Source organism: Microcebus murinus, chromosome 29 (assembly GCF_040939455.1).
Source record: "Microcebus murinus isolate Inina chromosome 29, M.murinus_Inina_mat1.0, whole genome shotgun sequence".
NCBI lineage: Eukaryota > Metazoa > Chordata > Mammalia > Primates > Cheirogaleidae > Microcebus > Microcebus murinus.
The window spans coordinates 12,300,736-12,321,034 of record NC_134132.1 but is presented as its reverse complement, the minus strand read 5'-3'; the positions used below and the strand labels follow the sequence as shown (position 1 = coordinate 12,321,034).

General features: G+C 37.0%; 1 protein-coding gene across 5 annotated transcripts in view; it reads left to right on the top strand.

The window, feature by feature from the left end:
- Window positions 1-20,299, top strand: part of ARHGAP24 (Rho GTPase activating protein 24) — a 342,652-nt gene that overhangs the window by 299,502 nt on the left and 22,851 nt on the right. For all 5 annotated transcript variants that reach the window (XM_012770911.2, XM_012770915.3, XM_012770916.2 and 2 more), the window contains one exon: window positions 4,221-4,428. In XM_012770911.2, coding sequence (XP_012626365.1) covers window positions 4,221-4,428 — 208 coding nt within the window. The remainder of the gene's footprint in view (window positions 1-4,220; window positions 4,429-20,299) is intronic.

Below are 20,299 nucleotides of genomic sequence, written 5' to 3'. Positions count from 1 at the left end.
AAAGACCATTTTAGTAGAGTGACTGACTGGGTCCGAGGTCAAATTACAAAAGGTGAGCAGGTGGATAGAAAGTGATGAAATGGAACCAGAGTTATACTTCACTGCGAATCAAGGAGCAAAGAGGATGAGTAGTTACAGGCTACAAGTCTAAGAAGGGTTGTCTTAGTATTTGTTTATTCATTTTTAGGAAGAATGGAATTTGAATGTATTTTATCTGATTACACTCACCTCACTGTCGGGTGTATAAATCACACGTAAGCAGGACCCTCACAAACCCTGAAGGATGTGTAGATTTCTGTCTTGCTTGCTCCAGTTGAAACAGCCCCCTACAGGTGTAATAAATCCACCTGTGTGATTTACTTTCTCAATCCAGTGAAAAGTGACATCCTGGGTGATGCTTTATGACACCATCGATGTACTTTCAGAAGTCAGCGTGAAATACCATTGTCTCCCAGAAATTCTGAGGGCAGCGCTGTCAGGCAGTGTGAAACCTCTCTGGGAATTTAAATGGGCACAGCTGGGACTGTTTGCATGACCCATACCACTGAGGATATTCTTGTTAATAAGCTACTAATCCATGTGTCCTTTCTTCATGCTGCTAGTTGGAGGTAGCACATGACCTTTATGCTTTTTTGTTAATTTTGCTATTTTAAGTTTCACTGCTTTCTCAAGGATGATTTCAAATAAAGCAGGGTTTTAAAAAAATTAACTTTTTTTTTTTTACCAACACTAACTTTCCTTACAAAGTGCTTTTTTATGCAGGAGGTTAATCCACACCCATCATTGTAAGCCAAAGACATTTGATACACTCTATATCCAGTGTTGTAGAATGGGGAGTAAGCATCTATTATAATTCTTTACTAATTCTTTGCAAGACCAGTTCTACAGCAGAAAACTACTTTTCTTCCCACAGGAATTTCTAATCATATGTACCTATTGTCTATACGCTTTAACTTTCTTACATGCTATGCTGCTAAACAGACATCATCATGACATAAAGGGAATTATTTTGGGCGTGAGCGTTGCTCACTAAACTGCCAAAGTTTTTTTTCTCCTTTGTTTCTGACCTTCACCCCAACTTACATTTTCTCAGCATAAATCACCCATCCTAGTGTGGGGGGAAGAATTGAGGTCAGAAAAGTAGTAAATGGCAGGTTTCTTCCTCCATAACTGTTGTTCAGCCATTATGTGCACTACATAGTATTGCATAATTGATAACAGAGTGGCTATGAAATCCCACAGCCGTGAACAAATCTTAGCTCTACCCTTTTCTAACTGTGTGACATATATGGCAACTCACTTGACATTTCTGTTCTTTGAGCTCCTTGTCGATAAAATGGGAGTTCTGGTGGTGCCTGACAAGGTGCTGAGTTCTAAATAAGAGAGATGCAGGCAAACTGCTTGTAACATGCCTAGCATGCTTAAGCGTGCTTAGCTATGGCCACTTCTTAGAGCATAAACAAATACATTATTATACTCAGTTTTAGAATTTACTAATATTTTGCATTACTAGAAAATGAGGATGCATGATAAGAGTAAATAAGAAGCAAAATAAAAAGCATTTTATTCGGGAATGAGCAAAGCTTTTAAAGCAGAATAAATCTGGATGTGGACTTCCCTTCTGCCTCTTGGTGTTGTGTAACTAACCTTGGACAAACTGTTTAATCTCTCTGAGCCCCAGTTTCCTCAGGTATAAATAAGGAGAATGAAATCTACCTTATAGTATATTTCTTATGAAGATTACAGAATATATGTCAGAGATTTAGTATATAATACATACTTAATAAATTAAAGTTTTTTGCTATACATCTAAAGCAAAGCATGCCTATTCCTTTACCGCCTTCTTGAGTTGTTGGCAAAAAAGAAATCCTGAGAGTTTTAAGAAAAGAATGTTTGCTTTTCCTTATGACGTAAAACCGAATCTTGGAAGTTTGGTTCTCATTTGTAGCAGACACAGAATTTGAATTGGAACATCTTTAGTAGATTTTCTGCTGGATTCAGAGAGAGCCCTTATGTAATATATTTACCAATCAAGAGCAAAAATCTACAGTAAAAAAATCATAGATACATAAGATTTATTCTCAAATGTCAACATACTATTTTTAAGTGATCTGTGAGTGCCTTTTGAAAGGCTATTTACTTAATTTTGACAGGATAGAGTCCAAACATTGCAGGCAAATAAATATCATGTTTGTTTTTAAAGAACTCCACAGAAAAAGAGTTGATAATCTTCAATTATAACAATTTGTAAACTTTATTATTAAAATACTAGACTATCTTCAAAATCATTATCACCACTGAATGGGTTAGAATTTTACTTTGCTGCAAGTAACAGAAAACCCAGCTAACGGTGGCTTATTATTATTCTCACACTAAAAACTAGTTAGATGAAGGCACTGCTGTATTGGGTCAGTATTTCAGTGTTCTCAGCCTCAGGACATCTGTTCATCTTTTAGCCTTTCTCTTATCATTGCTGCCCAATGGTCAAAAGATGACTATTATAAGGACCGATATCATGTCCAAGTTCAAGACAGGAAAAAAGCAGTGATTTACAATTTGCAGCTGTCTTTTCATTCATCAAGAAAATTGAGTCTTCCTAAAGGCTCCGTAAGACTTCTTGGCCGGGGCTATGTTGTATGGACACCCCACTTCACAGAAAGTGGGAGAAGTATTTAATTGTCTAGCTTCTAAATTGGAGATGCCAAAAGAAAATAGACGTGTGAATGTCTGCTCAGTTCGTGAATAATGTTTGATACACCATTATCAAGGAGCTGCCAGATCTAAAGTCTAAAGACTAAGCTAAATAGATCTCTTACCTACTGTAATCTTTACTGCCCTTAGAAAATGCCATTTTCTAATTCTTCTTTATATGCACTTGTATATTGATTGATATTAGGGCACTCAACCTTATTTCCTTAAAAAAGATATGAATTCCATTAGTGCAAGATTCGATACCAGGTATAGAATAGTTTGTTGTTATCGTTTCTACCTGGGCTAAGAATATTGTCTTTGGTAGCAAGTCTTTATTGCGTGGAATGTGATGGTTTTGCACTACTGAATCCATAAATAAATAAATTTGCAGGCGGGAGGCAAAGCATCTGTTGTTATCATCAAATCCTTAACTTAATGGCTGTTAAATAATTTCCCAAACACTCTGGAGTCTTACATAATTTCAACATGCAATGCTTATTTTTCTTCCCCTTTCATGAAAGTCATTAGACCATTAAAACCATTGAGTGAAGTTCACTGCATCTGGGAACATTGGCCTCACATTTGCTTTGGTTGTTCTCCCACCCTGGTCTCATAGGTTGATCATTTTTGCAAAACTACCTAATATTTTTAATAATGTGCCTCATATTTTAGTAGCATTGTCTCTTAATCTGTGGGGTACCACGGATGGAATAGCGTTTCTGTTCACCCTCAACTGCATACACCAAAGAATACATGGTTTGTAGCTATTGTAAAATCATTAATAAAACTAAAGGTTGGCCTGCTTTTTATTGCCAGCAATTCTAGACAATGTACCTGATAAAATCCTCTCTTGGCCAGTGCAACCCACCATGACCCCCCCCACCACCACATTTAGTATGTGCCGCTTTGTAACTTTAATTTTTCCCTTTTAAATAAGTTATTGGCTTCAGGTTTTAAAGAAAAAACACTATCTGAAGTCTTTTCTATGGAAGAAAATTCAGGGTTTCTTTTCCTGGTTTTATCACCTTGATTATAATCATAGCATCACAACTTGATCGACAACAAAAGGGGAAAAGAGTGATGAACAGAATTTAAACTAAATGCAAATTGGACTTAAATATAAAACTGTAACAAAAGTAGAGAATTGGACTATTGTCTCCAGAATATTCCTGCTTTTGAGCTTTTGAAAACAATTACCTTCCCAGAAGGAAAAAATAAATAAAAACCCTAAACTCCTTACATTTATTACAATGTTTCCTATTCCAAAGTGCATATGTCAAACTCAGTATTTCTATTTCGGTTTGGGGCTATACATAGAATACAGGTAAAAGGGGCAGCGTGAGATAAACCCTTTTCATTTGAAGAATTGTATGTGATGAATTCTATTCTATAATAACGTGAAATACCAAATGTTAAGTCCTTGCTAGCATTCCAATCTTTGTTTTGCTGTTATACTGAGTTTTAAAAGAAAATGACAACGCAGAGTGAGATAAGTTTCTCGAATTCACTGTCACCCTTTCTTTTTCTAGGCATTTTTGGACAGAAACTGGAAGACACTGTCCGCTACGAGAAGAGATATGGGAACCGTCTGGCCCCGATGCTGGTGGAGCAGTGTGTGGACTTTATCCGACAAAGGGGGCTGAAAGAAGAGGGTCTCTTTCGACTGCCAGGCCAGGCTAATCTTGTTAAGGAGCTCCAGGATGCCTTTGACTGCGGAGAGAAGCCATCATTTGACAGGTAGATGTCATTTTGTTGTTTGACAGGTGGATGTCAACATTTTGTTAACCATCTTCATTAAGAAATTGACCTGAAAGGATGCCATGAGGTGAGATGGCATAGCCTTGATTGCTATGGTAACAGTTTGGAACGTGGATTATTTGGCCACATGAGTTTGGATTGTTTTTATTAAGTTGCAAAGTCAAAAACTTGGCACTTTATATCTCTCTCTTCCATACTTTTTTCTTTATCTGAAAACATTCTTATTTGTTCTTTTCCCTTGGTACTAAATTAAAACTGTATTAAACTTTTGCATTGAAAAAAAGTGAACTTGTAATATAGGAATCTTCTCTTGTTTGATGTTTTCGTAAATTCTTTCAGTTGAGGTATATTAAAAGTATTGGTAAATAGGAATTGGGATATTAACAATGTCATTAAAAATAATTATTTTTAATAATAGTAGAAGCATTCTATTTTAAAATACATAGCTCCACCTTAATCTAGAAGAGATTTTCAAGGAAACAAGGAGAAGTACAGAGTGGTGAAATTCAAAAATTAGTGGAAGCTTAAGAGAAGAAAATATAAAAGGTTAATATCTCCACTAATTAAGAGTTAATCGCAGTTAATATTTTGTCAATTGCCTCCTTCTCTGTTGCTGGCAAGTTGTGTTTAGGTAGGCACCCTGGCAATAAGAGAACAATTTTTTATAGTCTTTCTAAAGCAGTTTGGTAATATATTTCAGGAGCCTTTAAGCAGGACATTCTAGCCCCAGAAAAAAATCAGATATGTGGAGAAAAACTTAAGCATTATTATAATTTTTATAATAGTAAAAAATAAATATCAATCTATTATCTCCAACAGTGAGTATGGGTAATTAAACAATGGTACATTTATATAACAAAATATTATAGTTCTTCAAACTTTGGAAAGATTCTAATTATATAATGATAAATAGACAAATAAGACAGGATCAATTAATTGATTAAAACTATGCCTTTTTACAAAAAGTATTACAAACAGTTTATAAGGATCAGTAGATTTTCTCTGGGAGAAAAAAATAAATAAATGTGGAGGTAAAGAAATGAATTCAAAACTAGGGTCAGAGAATAAATTTCAAGACTGCAGATACACTTTTTCAAGGGAGCCGTAAGTATATCTTATGGATAAGTGTATTTTATCTTATAGTGTGAAAAAAAAACACCTGGTAAATAGTTCGTTAGTTCAGACCTATCTACAACATATGAACAATTATTTATCTAGAAGACATGAAAACTTTTAGTACCAAAATTAGAAAGAAATTTATCAGTAGGATCCTCCTAATAGAATTTTGTGTATTGGCATAAACAGCATCCTCTATAATAAACTTCATGAGATGATAATAAGTTTCAATGCCCTTTTAAAATATTTATATATAGCCTAAATATATACAGATGACATTATAACAAAGCATATTTATTAAATTTATTTTTACATAGGCATTTATGATTTGGTTCTTATGTTTTTGCTAATATAGTTCAATGGACAGATGTTTTATATAGTTAAGATACCTGTAAGAACAAATGTGTCCTGTAAGCAGTCATCTCCAAATCAAGTTAATGACTATTGACTGACAATGAAATATTGCCCAACCTTTGTATAAATGTGATCCTACTTATCCCATTTATAAAATGTATGTATTTTTGGTGTGAAATGCATCAATGCAGAAACAACTGAAGAAAACGTAACGAAAGATTTCTGTTGCCAAAAGACTCTGTGAGTTGCTGCATCTTTCAGAATTCTTAACAAGGAGTGTTCTGGTCACACCCATTATTTAGTTTTTACCTTGAACTCATATTTTACTGGTAGCACCCTGGATTTTCAAGGCCATTTCTCACCAGTTAGAAATATTGTCCTAGAGCCATTATAGTTTTTCTAAATTCTTCTCCAAAATGGAACAGTTCTTTCTTTAGTTTATCTGTCCTTTGTACTATCTTAGCGTATACAAATAAAAGATGCCATTAGTACAGTCAGCATTTGGCCTGAAAACCTCCTGAGCTAGGGCCACAAGTTCATCAGGAATGTTTTCTGTGTTCCAAGTTACTGCAATCGATAGTCGTGTTAATTTTGTCCAGCACTGTTTAATAAGCATTTACCTTTCCCCAGCCTCTAATAGCAATGTTTTCACTGTTCTCCCAGCTCTCACTCATGGCTGCCTCATTGATGGTGTGGGCTTTGCCTAGTTCCAACACCAATCCCATGTGTTTAGGTTTTTATTGCAGCAGCACCTGATTTCTGGTTCCAGTGACTGTTTCAGGTATCTATTGCTGCATCGCAAACCACTCCATACCTTTTTAGTTTAAAACGACAACACTGTTTCAGATTCTGCATCTGGTCAGTGCTTGGCAGAGAGGTCGTACCTCTGTCCACGTGGTGTCGGTTGCAGCAGGTAGTAACCTGCAGTATCCGAGGGAGTTTTGCTCCCGACTCTGGTGCCTAAGCTGGGCTGGCTGGAATAGCTGACGGCTGAGTGAGCCTCTCACTTTCTCTTTGCGGTCTTGTATCCTTCAGGACTTCTCCCTTGAGCCAATTGTGGAAACTCTTTACACAGTGGCTCACAGCTCAAAGACGGCAAGAGTGGCAGCTACAAGAGATATTAGGGGGATATTAGGCTCAACGCTGGCATAATGTCACAGCCAGTGAAATCTCTTGGTCAAAGGCAAATCACAAGGTCAGCTCAGATTAAAAGGGATAGAAAATGTACTCCGTTTCTTGAAAGAAGCAGCGGCATGGATGAATAGTGATGGGAGAAATTATTGACAACCACCTTTGGAGACAATCTACCTCGTTCATTCATTCAGCAAATGATTTTGGCGAGTTTCCTAAGTCTAAGACGCTGCTCCAGGGGATTTGCATTCCCAGTGCTGGGCAGGTAAACAGTAAACAGTGAAGATTTAAATAATCTCCAAGAGTGATGAGGGTGACCTGCTAACACTAATATGTTAGTGCATGAAGTCAGGGGGTCACACATTTGCTTCCTGAAGACGTACATTTAAGCATAGACTTCATGGAGATGAAGGGGCAGAGGTTGATTCTGCAAGACTCAGTAGATTATAGTGAGAAAGTTAGTTCTTACTCTAAGTGAAATGGAAATCCATTGAAAGATTTTTAGCAGGTAAATGAGTTAATTTTATTTACATGTTAGGAGGAAAAAAGGTCATTCTGGCAAACTGAATATCCTCTTTTTTTTTAATTTCAGCATATTATGGGGGTACAAATGTTAAGGTTACGTATATTGCTCTTGCCTCCCTCCCCCCTCAACTCAGAGCTTCAAGCGTGACCATCCCCCAGACGGCGCACATCGCACTCATTGTGTATGTATATACACATCCCCTCCTCCCCTCCCACCTGCCCGACACCCAATAAATGTTATTCCTATATGTCCACTTAGGTGCTGATCCATTAATACCAATTTGCTGGTGCTTACATGTGGTGCTTGTTTTTCCATTCTTGGGATATTTCACTTAGTAGAATGGGTTCCAGCTCTATCCAGGAAAACACAAGAGGTGCTAGATCACCATTGTTTCTTAAAGCTGAGTAGTACTCCATGGTGTACATAGACCACATTTTATTAATCCACTCATGTATTGATGGGCACTGGGTTGTTTCCACAACTTTGCAATTATGAATTGTGCTGCTATAAACATTCGAGTGCAGGTGTCTTTTTTGTAGAGTATCATTTGTTCTTTTGGGTAGATGCCCCGTAGTGGGATTGCAGGATCAAATGGTAGATCTACTTGTATCCATTTAAGGTATCTCCATATTGCTTTCCACAGAGGCTGAACTAGTTTGCAGTCCCACCAGCATTGTAGGAGTGTTCCTATCTCTCCACATCCATGCCAACATTGTTTTGGGACTTTTTGGCAAAGGCCATTCTTACTGGAGATAGGTGATATCTCATTGCAGTTTTGATTTGCATTTCCCTGATGATTAGAGATGTTGAGCATTTTTTCATATGTTTATTGGCCATTATTCTGTCTTCTTTTGAAAAGTTTCTGTTCAAGTCCTTTGCCCACTTTTTGATAGGGTTGTTTGATTTTTTCTTGCTGATTTTCGTGAGTCCTAAATAGATTCTAGTTATCAGCCCTTTATTGGATGTATAGCATGCGAAAATTTTCTCCCATTCTGTAGGTTGTCTGTTTGCTCTCGTGACTGTTTCTTTAGCTGTGCAGAAGCTTTTTAGTTTGATCACGTCCCATTTATTTATTTTTGTTGTTGCTGTGATTGCCTTTGGGGTCTTCTTCATAAATTCTTTGCCTAGGCCAATGTCTAGAAGAGTGTTTCCAATGTTTTCCTCTAGAATTCTAATAGTTTCATACCTTAAGTCTGTTATCCAGCGTGAGTTGATTTTTGTGAGAGGTGAAAAGTGTGGATTCTGCGTTGGTCTTCTACATGTGGCTATCCAGTTTTCCCAGCACCATATGCAGACAAAAACATACACTGGGGAATATCCTCCTTTGATAAATAAATTGTCAAGCTAGGGTCCCTCCGTCTCAGGAGGGCAGATATGCAAATCTCTTCTAAAAAGAAGAGAGTAACCTATTTGTGGAAAAATGTAATTGTGGTCTACACCGGTAGAGAAAAGAAAATCGATCATTTCCCAAGGCATGATGAGATTATTTTCAGAAACCTATCCAAGTGCAGTGTTCTGACCCTACCCACTTCTTTAGCTAATTGGCTGAGCTCGATATTTTGCATGGTCAAACCCTAGCTCAGGTTTCAGTCTTTAGGATGCGGAGACAAGCTACCTGGGGACATTCATTAGTTCAAGTTTGTCTCACCAATGTTCACCAGCAAAATGATAAAAATACAGCTTGTGCATAATGATTTGAACAGATATTAAGAAGTAAAGCAAAGTATCAACATTTTTCATTGTGAATCATGTTAAAGAGTAAGAATGAATATTTTTCTGTGTCCCCGATTAGAATATTAGTTTATTCTGATAATGTTTGTTTCTCATGAAAGGGTCAATAGGATTTATTCTTTAAATCAATAAGCAATTCATCTTTATTTGTTAAAATATATTCATTAAAATCTGGCAAGAAATTCCCACAGGCACTCTGCAAAGATAATCTCTAGTCATTGACATTTGTACCTCTTATATTAAGCTATGAAATTTCATTTTTAAAGGAACTTTTTCTCATAACATTTATAAATATTTAAAATTTTAGCAGTATAGAATGTTACTAAAATTCAACTTGAATATTATTAAAATTACATTTTAAATTATAATATTTTGCATACAATTTTGAATATAGAAAAATATAAGAAGGAAAGATAAATATTTCAAAATTCAACGACTCGAGAATTCTTACTATAGATAGCATATAAATAAGCAGATATGTAAAGACTTAGATATATTGCTACAACATAAAACAGATATTATATATATAAAGTATTAGAATCATACAGTCTTTACATCTTGCCTTTTATCCTAAACGTTATATCATGAACACTTTCCTATGTCATTAAGTACTTTGGATGAACATAATCCCAACGACTATATAATAATTTATCCTATTAGCATGTTGCTTTTCTTAATTCTCCCTTTGTTGTTTTCAATGTTTTGCACGTGTCAGTCCTCTGCTGAAAAGCACCTGTGTTTAGAAATCTGCCTGTGCTTTTGAAGCAATGGATTCATTTGGGGTTTAGAAGCTAATATTTCATATTCCAATAGGAAGGAATATTTTGTCCTGTGGGAGAAAAAAAAATAAGGCATTTCGAAAATACGTTATTTGAATTTAGAGTAGTCGCCAGTGCCTGCACCACCTTTTATTAAACCATGTACTTTCTGCTCTCAGAATAGTATTCTGAATGCAATTTTTCCTGTTCTAAAGTTCACATTTGAGACTTTGATATATGCATGACTCGTCGTTCCAACGGTTGTGACATATTCCCACAGACTCCTTGGCCAAAGTGAATTTTGTGAGAAAGGGCATTCTCATTGATCTCAAAGAATTTGCATTTTATCAGTTCCTGTCAACTGTAAAACACCAACCAAAACAAAACAAAAAACACCAGATGTCCCAGATCCTAACCTTTCTTGTCTTCATTCTTTTTGTACTTAAGAATGAAAAAAAATTAAAATATAATATTTTATATTAAACTTCCCAATTTTAAGGGCACAGAAATGAAGTATGGAATGTGTAAAATCTGATTAGAAACTGAGAGTTATTTTGTTTCCAGAACTTTCCAGATGGTATCAGCTGTTAAAGACGACACATTTTGGAAGCGTCGGGAAGGTAGGGTGAAGAATGGCAGCGCGAATGTCGCCATCATAGCATTAGCTGCTGGGCAACGGAATAACTAAGCACTTACAACACAGTGGCCAGGAGCAAGGACAGAGGCTTCGTGAAGCCAGGGATTTTGCACATTCTATCCAAGAATCCCTAAAGCAGCTGCTGTCCGAGGTCCCCCAGCTGCCCACCCACGCACTCAGTTTGGCTTCCCTCCGCCCTCCCTTTTTGTTTATTTTTTTTAAATTTGTTTTGGTGACTAAACAAACTACAGATCTTCAGAGATGAAATGAAAAAAAATAAATAAATAAAAGCCTAAAGTTTCGAAGACAGAAAAGCCAAGCCTATTAATATTTTAATTTAATCCTCTGGGAAGTAATTTAGCTCTGGGTATTACTGATCTAAGTTATGAAAATGAACTTGAAAGCGGGGAGTACCACAGACCCAGTAGAGACTCTCAAATATTAGTTCAGATGACAGTGACTTAGAGGAAGATCTTAAGATGCAGATGCCCAGACCTCACTCACTCTCATTCTGATTTAAAAGGTTGGGGAATGCCTAAGAATCTACATTCTTAAACAAATACCCAGATAATTCTAATATGCATTGTCCTAAAACCGTAACTTGGGAAATACTTTCTAGACTCTCAGCCGCAGGAGCGTGGGGTACAGGGACATTACTCCTTAGAGGTGCTGTGCCTCCATCTTCTCATCAATGAAATGGGGGCAAGGAGAATCAGCCTCACAGTATTGGGAGCAACATGTTAGTTCTCACGAGGCCAGCAAGTCTTATGCTCGTGAGTTATTTTTTTGAGATATAGAGTTGATGTGTGAAATACAATACTTTCTACAAACTGAAAGGGCATGAAATTCCAGGGTTGGACAACCTGAATGGTACATCCCTGCACGTTTACGCGCTGATCCACGCAAAACTCGAAACAGTGAAGAGTTCAAGTAGCAAACTGTACAGTCACTACAGCTGTGGAGCCTCAGTATCATAGTGTGAATAAAACATCTAAGGGCAGGGCTTTTTTTTTGCTTTTTTTTATTTCGGCATATTATGGGGGTACAGATTTTAAGGTTTCAATAAATGCCCTTTCCCCCCTCCCCCCACAAGTCTGAGTCTCCAGTATGACCATCCCCAAGATGGTGCACATCTCACTCATTATGTATGTATATACCCGTCCCCCTCCCCCCTCCCCCCTCCCCCCTCCCACCTGCCCAATACCCTATTACTGTAGTACCTATGTGTCCACTTAGGTGCTGTTCAGTTAATACCAGTTTGCTGGTGAGTATATGTGGTGCTTGTTTTTCCATTCTTGGGATACTTCACTTAGTAGTATGGGTTCCAGCTCTAACCAGGAAAATATAAGATGTGCTATATCACCATTGTTTCTTAGAGCTGAATAGTACTCCATGGTATACATGTACCACATTTTATTAATCCATTCTTGGATTGATGGGCACTTGGGCTGTTTCCACAGCCTTGCAATTATGAATTGTGCTGCTATAAACATTCGAGTGCAGGTGTCTTTTTTTGTAGAGTGTCATTGGATCATTTGGGTAGATGCCCAGCAATGGGATTGCTGGATCAAATGGTAGATTCACTTGTATCGCTTTGAGGTATCTCCATATTGCTTTCCACAGAGGTTGAACTAGTTTGCAGTCCCACCAGCAGTGTAGGAGTGTTCCTCTCTCTCCGCATCCACGCCAGCATTTGTTATTTGGAGACTTTTTGATAAAGGCCATTCTCACTGGAGTTAAGTGATATCTCATTGTGGTTTTGATTTGCATTTCCCTGATGATTAGAGATGTTGAGCATTTTTTCATATGTTTGTTGGCTATTCTTCTGTCTTCTTTAGAAAAGTTTCTGTTCAAGTCCTTTGCCCACTTTTTAATAGGGTTATTTGATTTTTTCTTGCTGATTTTCGTGAGTTCTAAGTATATTCTAGTTATCAGCCCCTTATCGGATGTGTAGGATGCAAAAATTTTCTCCCATTCTGTAGGTTGTCTGTTTATTTTCATGACTGTTTCTTTGGCTGTGCCGAAGCTTTTTATTTTGATCATGTCCCATTTATTTATTTTTGTTGCTGCTGTGATTGCCTTTGGGGACTTCTTCATAAACTCTTTGCCCAGGCCGATGTCTAGGAGAGTGTTTCCAACATTTTCCTCTAGAATTCTAATAGTTTCATACCTTAGGTTAAGTCTGTTATCCAGCGTGAGTTGATTTTTGTGAGAGGTGAAAAGTGTGGGTCCTGCTTTAGCCTTCTATAAGTGGCTATCCAGTTTTCCCAGCACCATTTATTGAAAAGGGATTCTTTTCCCCAGTGTACGTTTTTGTCTGCTTTGTCAAAGATTAGATGGCTATATGAGGATGGTTTTATATCAGGATTCTCAGATCTGTTCCACTGGTCAATATTCCTATTTTTTGCCAATACCAGATTGATTTAATTACTACAACTTTATAGTATAGTTTGATATCTGGCATATTAATACCTCCCATTTTGTTTTTGTTGCCTAGAATTGCTCTTGATATTCAAGGTCTTCTTTGGTTCCATATGAAGCTTAAAATTATTTTTTTTATATCTGTGAAGAATGCTGATGGGATTTTAATAAGTATTACATTGAATCTGTAGATCAGTTTGGGTAGTATAGACATTTTAATGATGTTGAGTCTGCCGATACACGAGCATGGAATGGATTTCCATCTGTTTACATCCTCTGCTATTTCCTTCCTCAGTGTTTCATAGTTCTCCCTGTAGAGGTCTTTTACCTCCTTGGTTAAGTATATTCCTAAGTACTTCAATTTCTTTGTTGCTGTTGTGAAAGGAATTGAGTCTTTAATTTGGTTCTCAATTTGATTGTTGTTGGCGTATATGAATGCCTCTGATTTCTTGATTTTGTATCCTGAGACTTTACTAAATTCATTTATCAGTTCCAGGAGTTTCTTGGTTGAATCTTTGGGGTTTTCTAAATATAATATCATATCATCAGCAAACAGTGAAAGTTTGATCTCTTCTGCCCCTATTTGGATACCTTTGATTCCACTTTCCTGTCTGATTGCTGTAGCCAGGACTTCCAGCACTATGTTGAATAGAAGTGGAGATAGTGGGCAGCCTTTTCTGGTTCCAGTTCTAAGTGGGAATGCTTTCGATTTTTGACGGAGGAAAGTGCAGAAAGCAAGTGGTAGCTTGAGGGCATGTGCATGGGTAAAGGGAGGAATTTCTGTCTTTAAAGGGTTGGAAAAGCAAAGAACAGACTCCCGGCAGTTTGTCTGAGGCAAGCCCTGAATGTGTAGGTGCAGAACTGGCTACTTATTTTGAGCAACCTTAATGAATCTCTGAAGTCAAGAGAGGGTCCAGCTTGCCAAAGTCCTGATGTTAACTCTATTTTTCGATGCAGTTCTTAGAAGTATCATGGTGTGATTTGATAACTATTGTCTTTGAGTATTTCTCAAACTTCTGGCATTCATATACTATCATGACTTCTGGCATTCATATACTATCATGACTTAGCTATATCTGTACAACACCTGTACTAGGTTTCTTGGTATTTTTATTTAAATATATTCACTGTTTTCTTTATCAATTTTTTGATAAAAGGAAAACTTACATCATTATTGTTAGTGGAAAACCTGCACCACTTTCACAAATACAAGGGTGAATGTTGACATAAATTCAGCGACAACAAAAGCATGTTATTAAATGTCCCTGGATACAGATGCTTTCTGAAGATCCTAACCCTAAGGCCCTCTGTTTATTTGATGAAAATGAAGATTGGCAAGGGCTGGTGCCACTTTAGCAGATCTCTTATTACCAACTGGTGCTTCCTCTCTGATGTAATCAGTGGGGTTGAAAAAGAATAATGATAAAAAAAAAACTGTGTTCCTACTATGTGATTTCATGTCAATGTCCTATTTCGTGGTACCTTAGGTTACTTGGAATAGCCCACACTTTGGGAAGTACAGTCAGGCCATCCTTCCCCTTGAATGCTTGCCTTCTTATCTAGCTAATTTGAACAGTGGGCATAACTTTACAAGGATTCCATGAAATCCCCTTATAAACATACCAATGTCTGAAAACCTAATGGACTTTAAGGGAAAAAACCTAGTATGTGGAAAATACTCACACAAATGGATATAAACTAAATATATTACGTGGGGCAGGTTGTAACCTAGCAATCTGTCATGTTTCTTTATGTTTTACTCTGTGACATATCTAAAAAGCCTGTGCGTCTGAAGTCAGGAACATGACCTTTTGCTTTCCTTTTAATTCATCTTTTCAAAATTTGGGCTTCTTTCCACTCAAACCCACTAGGGTTATAAATAAAAATCCCCAATGAGCCAAGAAGCTTTTCAGTATTTGGCATATCTATCAGTTTGCGTTTGTCTACTTATTTGCAAGGATGCAGCGTAGAAGTTAAAAGTTCAGGTTTTGGTGACAGACAGATAAGCAACTAAACCTTAGGCCCACCGTTTACTGCCAGTGTTAACAAACTGGAGCTAGTTGCTTAACTTTTCAAAACTCCTAGTTTCCTCATAGAAAATAAAAATAGTAATGTCTGATCTCACAAGGTGGCATTTAAAAATAAAACAAAATAGAACAAAAACACTAAGAATAAATGTTATAATGTGAGTGAAATGGCACAGGCCCTATAGCAGGCACTTTTTGTTGTCATTATAAATATGAGGATGATGAAGACAATTCTGACTGACATTTTATATGATAAGGAAAAGGAATATGCTTGAATTTATGTGATACAAAGGCTAGCACTTTACCATAAACTCTTTAGTATTTTAAATGAAGGAAGTCTTTACTTCTGTTTCGAAATCTCCATGGTAATTCCTTCTGAGAGAAATAAGATACTTATAAGGTTTTACATTTTGAAAGTGTGTATTTTTGTATGCTTTATAACTCAGATTGTAAATTTTCTTACATGAAAGTGCACCCTAAAAGTCATATGGTTTTTGAAATGGAGTCATATTTTGTATGTCATGTAATTCACCCATTTCAAGGGTACAATTCAATGATTTTTTAAAAACTTACCAAGTCTTGCAACCATTACTATAAATCAGTTTTAGAACATTTTCATCACCCCAATAATATTCCTTATACCCATTTGCTATTATCCTCAGATCCTCTTCCTCCCCGGGCAACCACCAATCTAATCTCTGTCTCAATAGAGTTTCGCTTTTCTGGACATTTTATATAAATGGAATCATTCAGTATCCTCTTGCATCTGATTTCTGTCACGCAGCCTGATGTTTCTGAGGTTTGTCCATGTCATAACATATATCACTAGTTTATTCCTTTTTTATTGAAAAGTAGAATTTCATTTTGTGGATACACAACATTCTGTTTATTTATTTGTCAGTTGGCAGACATTTATGTTGTTTCTACTCTTTGGCTATTCTGAATAATGCTTCTGTGAATATTCATGTACATGTTTTTGTGTAGAGATGAGTTTTCTTTTCTCCTGGGTATATAGCTAGAGGTGGAATGGCTGGGTCGTATGTATGTTTGACATTTGAGGAACTGTTAAACTGTTTTCCAAAATGGCTGCACAATTTTATATTTCCACCAGTAATGTGTGAGTGTTCCAATTTTTTATTCTAGTCGTTCTAGTGAGTGTGAAGTGGTTTCTCATTTTAGTTTTAATATGCAATTCCCAAATAACTAGTAATGTGGAACATCTTTTCATGTGCTTATGAGCCATTCATATATGCTCTTTAGAAGGTATAATGTTATAAATGTTTGATTTTTTATTATCTTGATAATTCATGGTAAGGAAATGGCTAAAAAGTCTACAAGGCATCAATAATAAAATTGTGGGAATATCTGAGAAGAATGTCGTTGGTATTATTATGGGGCTTACATTGAATCTGTAGACTGTTTTTGGTAGTATAGACATTTTAACAATATTAAGGCTTCCAATCCATGAGCATGGAATGTCTTTCTATTTTTTTTATGTGTGCTCTTCAATATCTTTCATCAGTGTTCTTTAATTTTCATTGTAGAGATCTTCCACTTCTCTGGTTAAATTAATTCCTAGGTATTTTATTTTATTTGTAGCTATTGTAAATGGGATTGCTTTTGTGGTTTCTTTTTCGGATTGTTTGCTGTTGGCATATAAAATGTCACTGATTTTTGTATGTTGACTTTATATCCTGCAATTTCACTGAATTTGTTTATCAGTTCTAATAGTTTTATTGTGGAGTCCTTAGGTTTAGGTAGGTGTGAGATCATATGGTCTGCAAACAAGGATAATTTGACTTCTTCCTTACCAATTTGGATGCCCTTTCTTCCTTTCTTTTGTCCGATTGATCTAGGTTGAACTTCAGGTACTATGCTGAATAACAGGGGTGAAAGTGGGCGTCCTTGTCTTTGTTCCAGATCTTAGAGGAAAGGCTTTTAGTTTTTCTCCTTTTGGTATGATACTAGCTGTGGGTCTGTCATGGATGGCTTTTATCACATTGAGGTAAGTTCCTTCTATATCCAGTTTTTGAGAGTTTTTATAATGAAACGATATTGAATTTTATTGAATGCTTTTTCATCATCAATTGAAATAATCACATGGTTTTTGTCCTTTGTTCTGTTGATATGAGGGATCACATTGACTGATTTGTGTGTGTTGTATCCATGGAACAAACTTCACTTGATTGTGTTGAATAATGTTTTGGATGTGTTGTTGAATTTGGTTTGCTAGTATTTTGTTGAGGATTTTTGCATCTATGTTCATCAGAGATATTGGCCTGTAGTTTTCTTTTTATGTTGTGTCTTTGTCTGGTTTTGATATCAGGCATGTCAGCTGAATTCTGAAGCTGAAGAATTTCTATTTGATTTTTTTTTATTATTTCAATCTCTTTTTAAAATTTCTCTGATAGGCTTCTGAATTCCTTCTCTGTGTTGTCTTGAAGTTTATTTAGATTCTTCAGGACAGCTATTTTGAAGTTTTTTCTCTGAAAGGTCACATACCTCTATCATTCCAAGAGTGGTTACTGGTACCTTATTTAGTTCGTTTGGTGAGGTCATGTTTTCCTATATATTCCTGACATCTTGGCATGGAAGAGTTAGGTATTTAGTTGTCACAATCTGGGCTTGTTTGAACCCATCCTTCCTGAGAATGCTTTCCAGGTATTTAAAGTTAATTGAGTGTTGTGATCTAAGTCTTTGGTCACTGCAGCCATATCAGCATTGGGGGTGCCTCAAGCCCAGTAATGCTACAACTCTTGCAGATTCCTGGTGGTATTGCCTTGGTGAACTGATTTTTGGTTCTTCTGAATGTGCTTCCTTGCATGGATAGTTGTTGAGTTTGGTGTTCATGTAGAGGGACAATTGCTGGAGGTTTCTATTCAGCCGTCTTGCTTCACTCCCTCCCCATTCTGTCCAATTTTATGAATCTTGATCACCTTTTTACCCCTAGTACCTATAACAAGTCTAATACAATGTAGGCACCGAATACATCTTTATTGAATAAGTGAATACTAGGAGTATATTTTGAATATATTGTTGAATGAAAAATGCCCATGTTTCTTACATCTCAAAAAAGTAGAAAACTCAGCCGGGTGCGGTGGCTCCTGCCTGTAATCCTAGCTCTCTGGAAGGCCACTGTATAGCTCCTCCATTTTCTGCTATAGTCAAAATCATATTTAGGCCACGCGTGGAGTGGCCTGTAATCTTAGCACTCTGGGAGGCCGAGGTGGGAGGATCACTCAAGGTCAGGAGTTCGAAACCAGCCTGAGCAAGAGCGAGACCCTGTCTCTACTAAAAATAGAAAGAAATTAATTGGCCAACTAATATATATAGAAAAAATTAGCTGGGTATGGTGGTGCATGCCTGTAGCCCCAGCTACTCGGGAAGCTGAGGCAGGAGGATTGCTTGAGCCCAAGAGTTTGAAGTTGCTGTGAGCTAGCCTGATCCCATGGCACTCTAGCCCAGGCAACAGAGTAAGGCTCTGTCTCCCAAAAAAAAAAAGTAGAAAACTCAAGTGTTTGTTTTTGTAGTTTAAAATTTAGGAAACTTGTATATTACCATGTTTCAAAATAACTTCTAAAATTCTGTTAGAATATAATTTTTGTAAACTAAGAAAAAAATACCTGCCTGTGTCAATATACAAAGTCATAATCCTATGGATGGGTTAATCTTTCATAAATGCCACAGTTCCAAATTTGGACCAGTACCTTAGTCCTGGTAGAAAACATTAGTATAATAAACATTTGTATGTGGCGTGATAAAGTATGCCTTCAAACAAAGAGCAGCATGACAGCATTTTAATTTGACAGCCACAAAAATACAAAGCTGGACTCTTTTAAAGCTTTTTTATCCCTTCTCCTTGATTTGCACATGCATATTAATAAACTAGGATAGTATCATCTAGTCCATAACTTGAGAATACTTTCATGTCAGCACTATTACCAATTTTATAGGCAAGCTCAACACGGGTAGATTTGGGCGTTGTGTTAGTTAGCACAAGCTGCTGTAACAAAATGCAGTAGACTGGTGGCTGAAATACCAGAAATGTCTCATCTTGCAGTTCTGGAGGCTGGAAATCCGAGATCAGGGTGCAGCCTGGGCAGGTTCTGGCGGAGGCCCTCGTCCTGGCCTACAGACGACTGCCTTCTCGCTCAGTGCACGCACACAGGGAGGGAGAGTGAGCTCTTCAGTGTTTATTTTTATAGGGTCACAAATCCCCTCGGACTAGGACCCCACCCTCATGACTTCATCTAACCCAAACTACCTCCCAAAGTCCCCCTCTCCAAAGGCCATCACATCAGGGGTGAGGGCTTCCACGCATGGATGGAGGCAGGTCAGTCCATAGCACGCATCATCACGCAGTTTCTGCCATCAGTACTTTTAAACCAGGAGATGGATATTGGGACAAGTACTAATTCAGGTAGTCCAGGACTTTGCCTGGAGGTGAAACATACTTTTAGTTTTGTACAAAATTCAGTGGTGACACTCACGTAACTAAGCTGTACAGTAAGCTGTGACAGTTTAACCAGATTCGAGTTTCATTGCCAAAAAGTGTGCCAGTATTGACAGACACGTTAAAAAAAATCAGTTTGAACAGGACCAGAGTTTTTTAAAAGATGTTTAGTTTAGTTTGGAGCTGCTTAATACCCTTGGATTTGCTTTCCTTTGTCTTGGTGAACTCAGTGGACAGAGCAGAGTGTTGAATAAGCAAGACAATTTGGTGGCAGTATTCATCTTGGTAGTGCTGCTGAATGTTTTCTGTCTCACATATGTTCTCCCTGGCGTCTGATGGATATGACACTATTTTTTTAATTTGAAGCGAATTTTAGGTCATCTCGTTGTGCTTGTTATAGATAAGTTCACAATATCTTTAATAACTTCCTATGCAAGTGCATTGAAAATTCATTCTATTCAGTTAAATCAGGGGATTATATTGTGTTCTGCGCATAGCATGTGCAAAATTCCCATTTCTAATTTTGAGGCTTAAACGTTACAAGGTTTTGTCTGTGTGGTATTAGACTTGTAATTATGGTGGCATTTAGCTTTATCAGTGTGTGCAAGTGTGTTTATTAGGAAAGGGGGACTGGGGTTAGAGGATGAGCAGGGAGGGATTCTTGCGAGACTCCTTTATCCCTGTTCAGATTAGTAA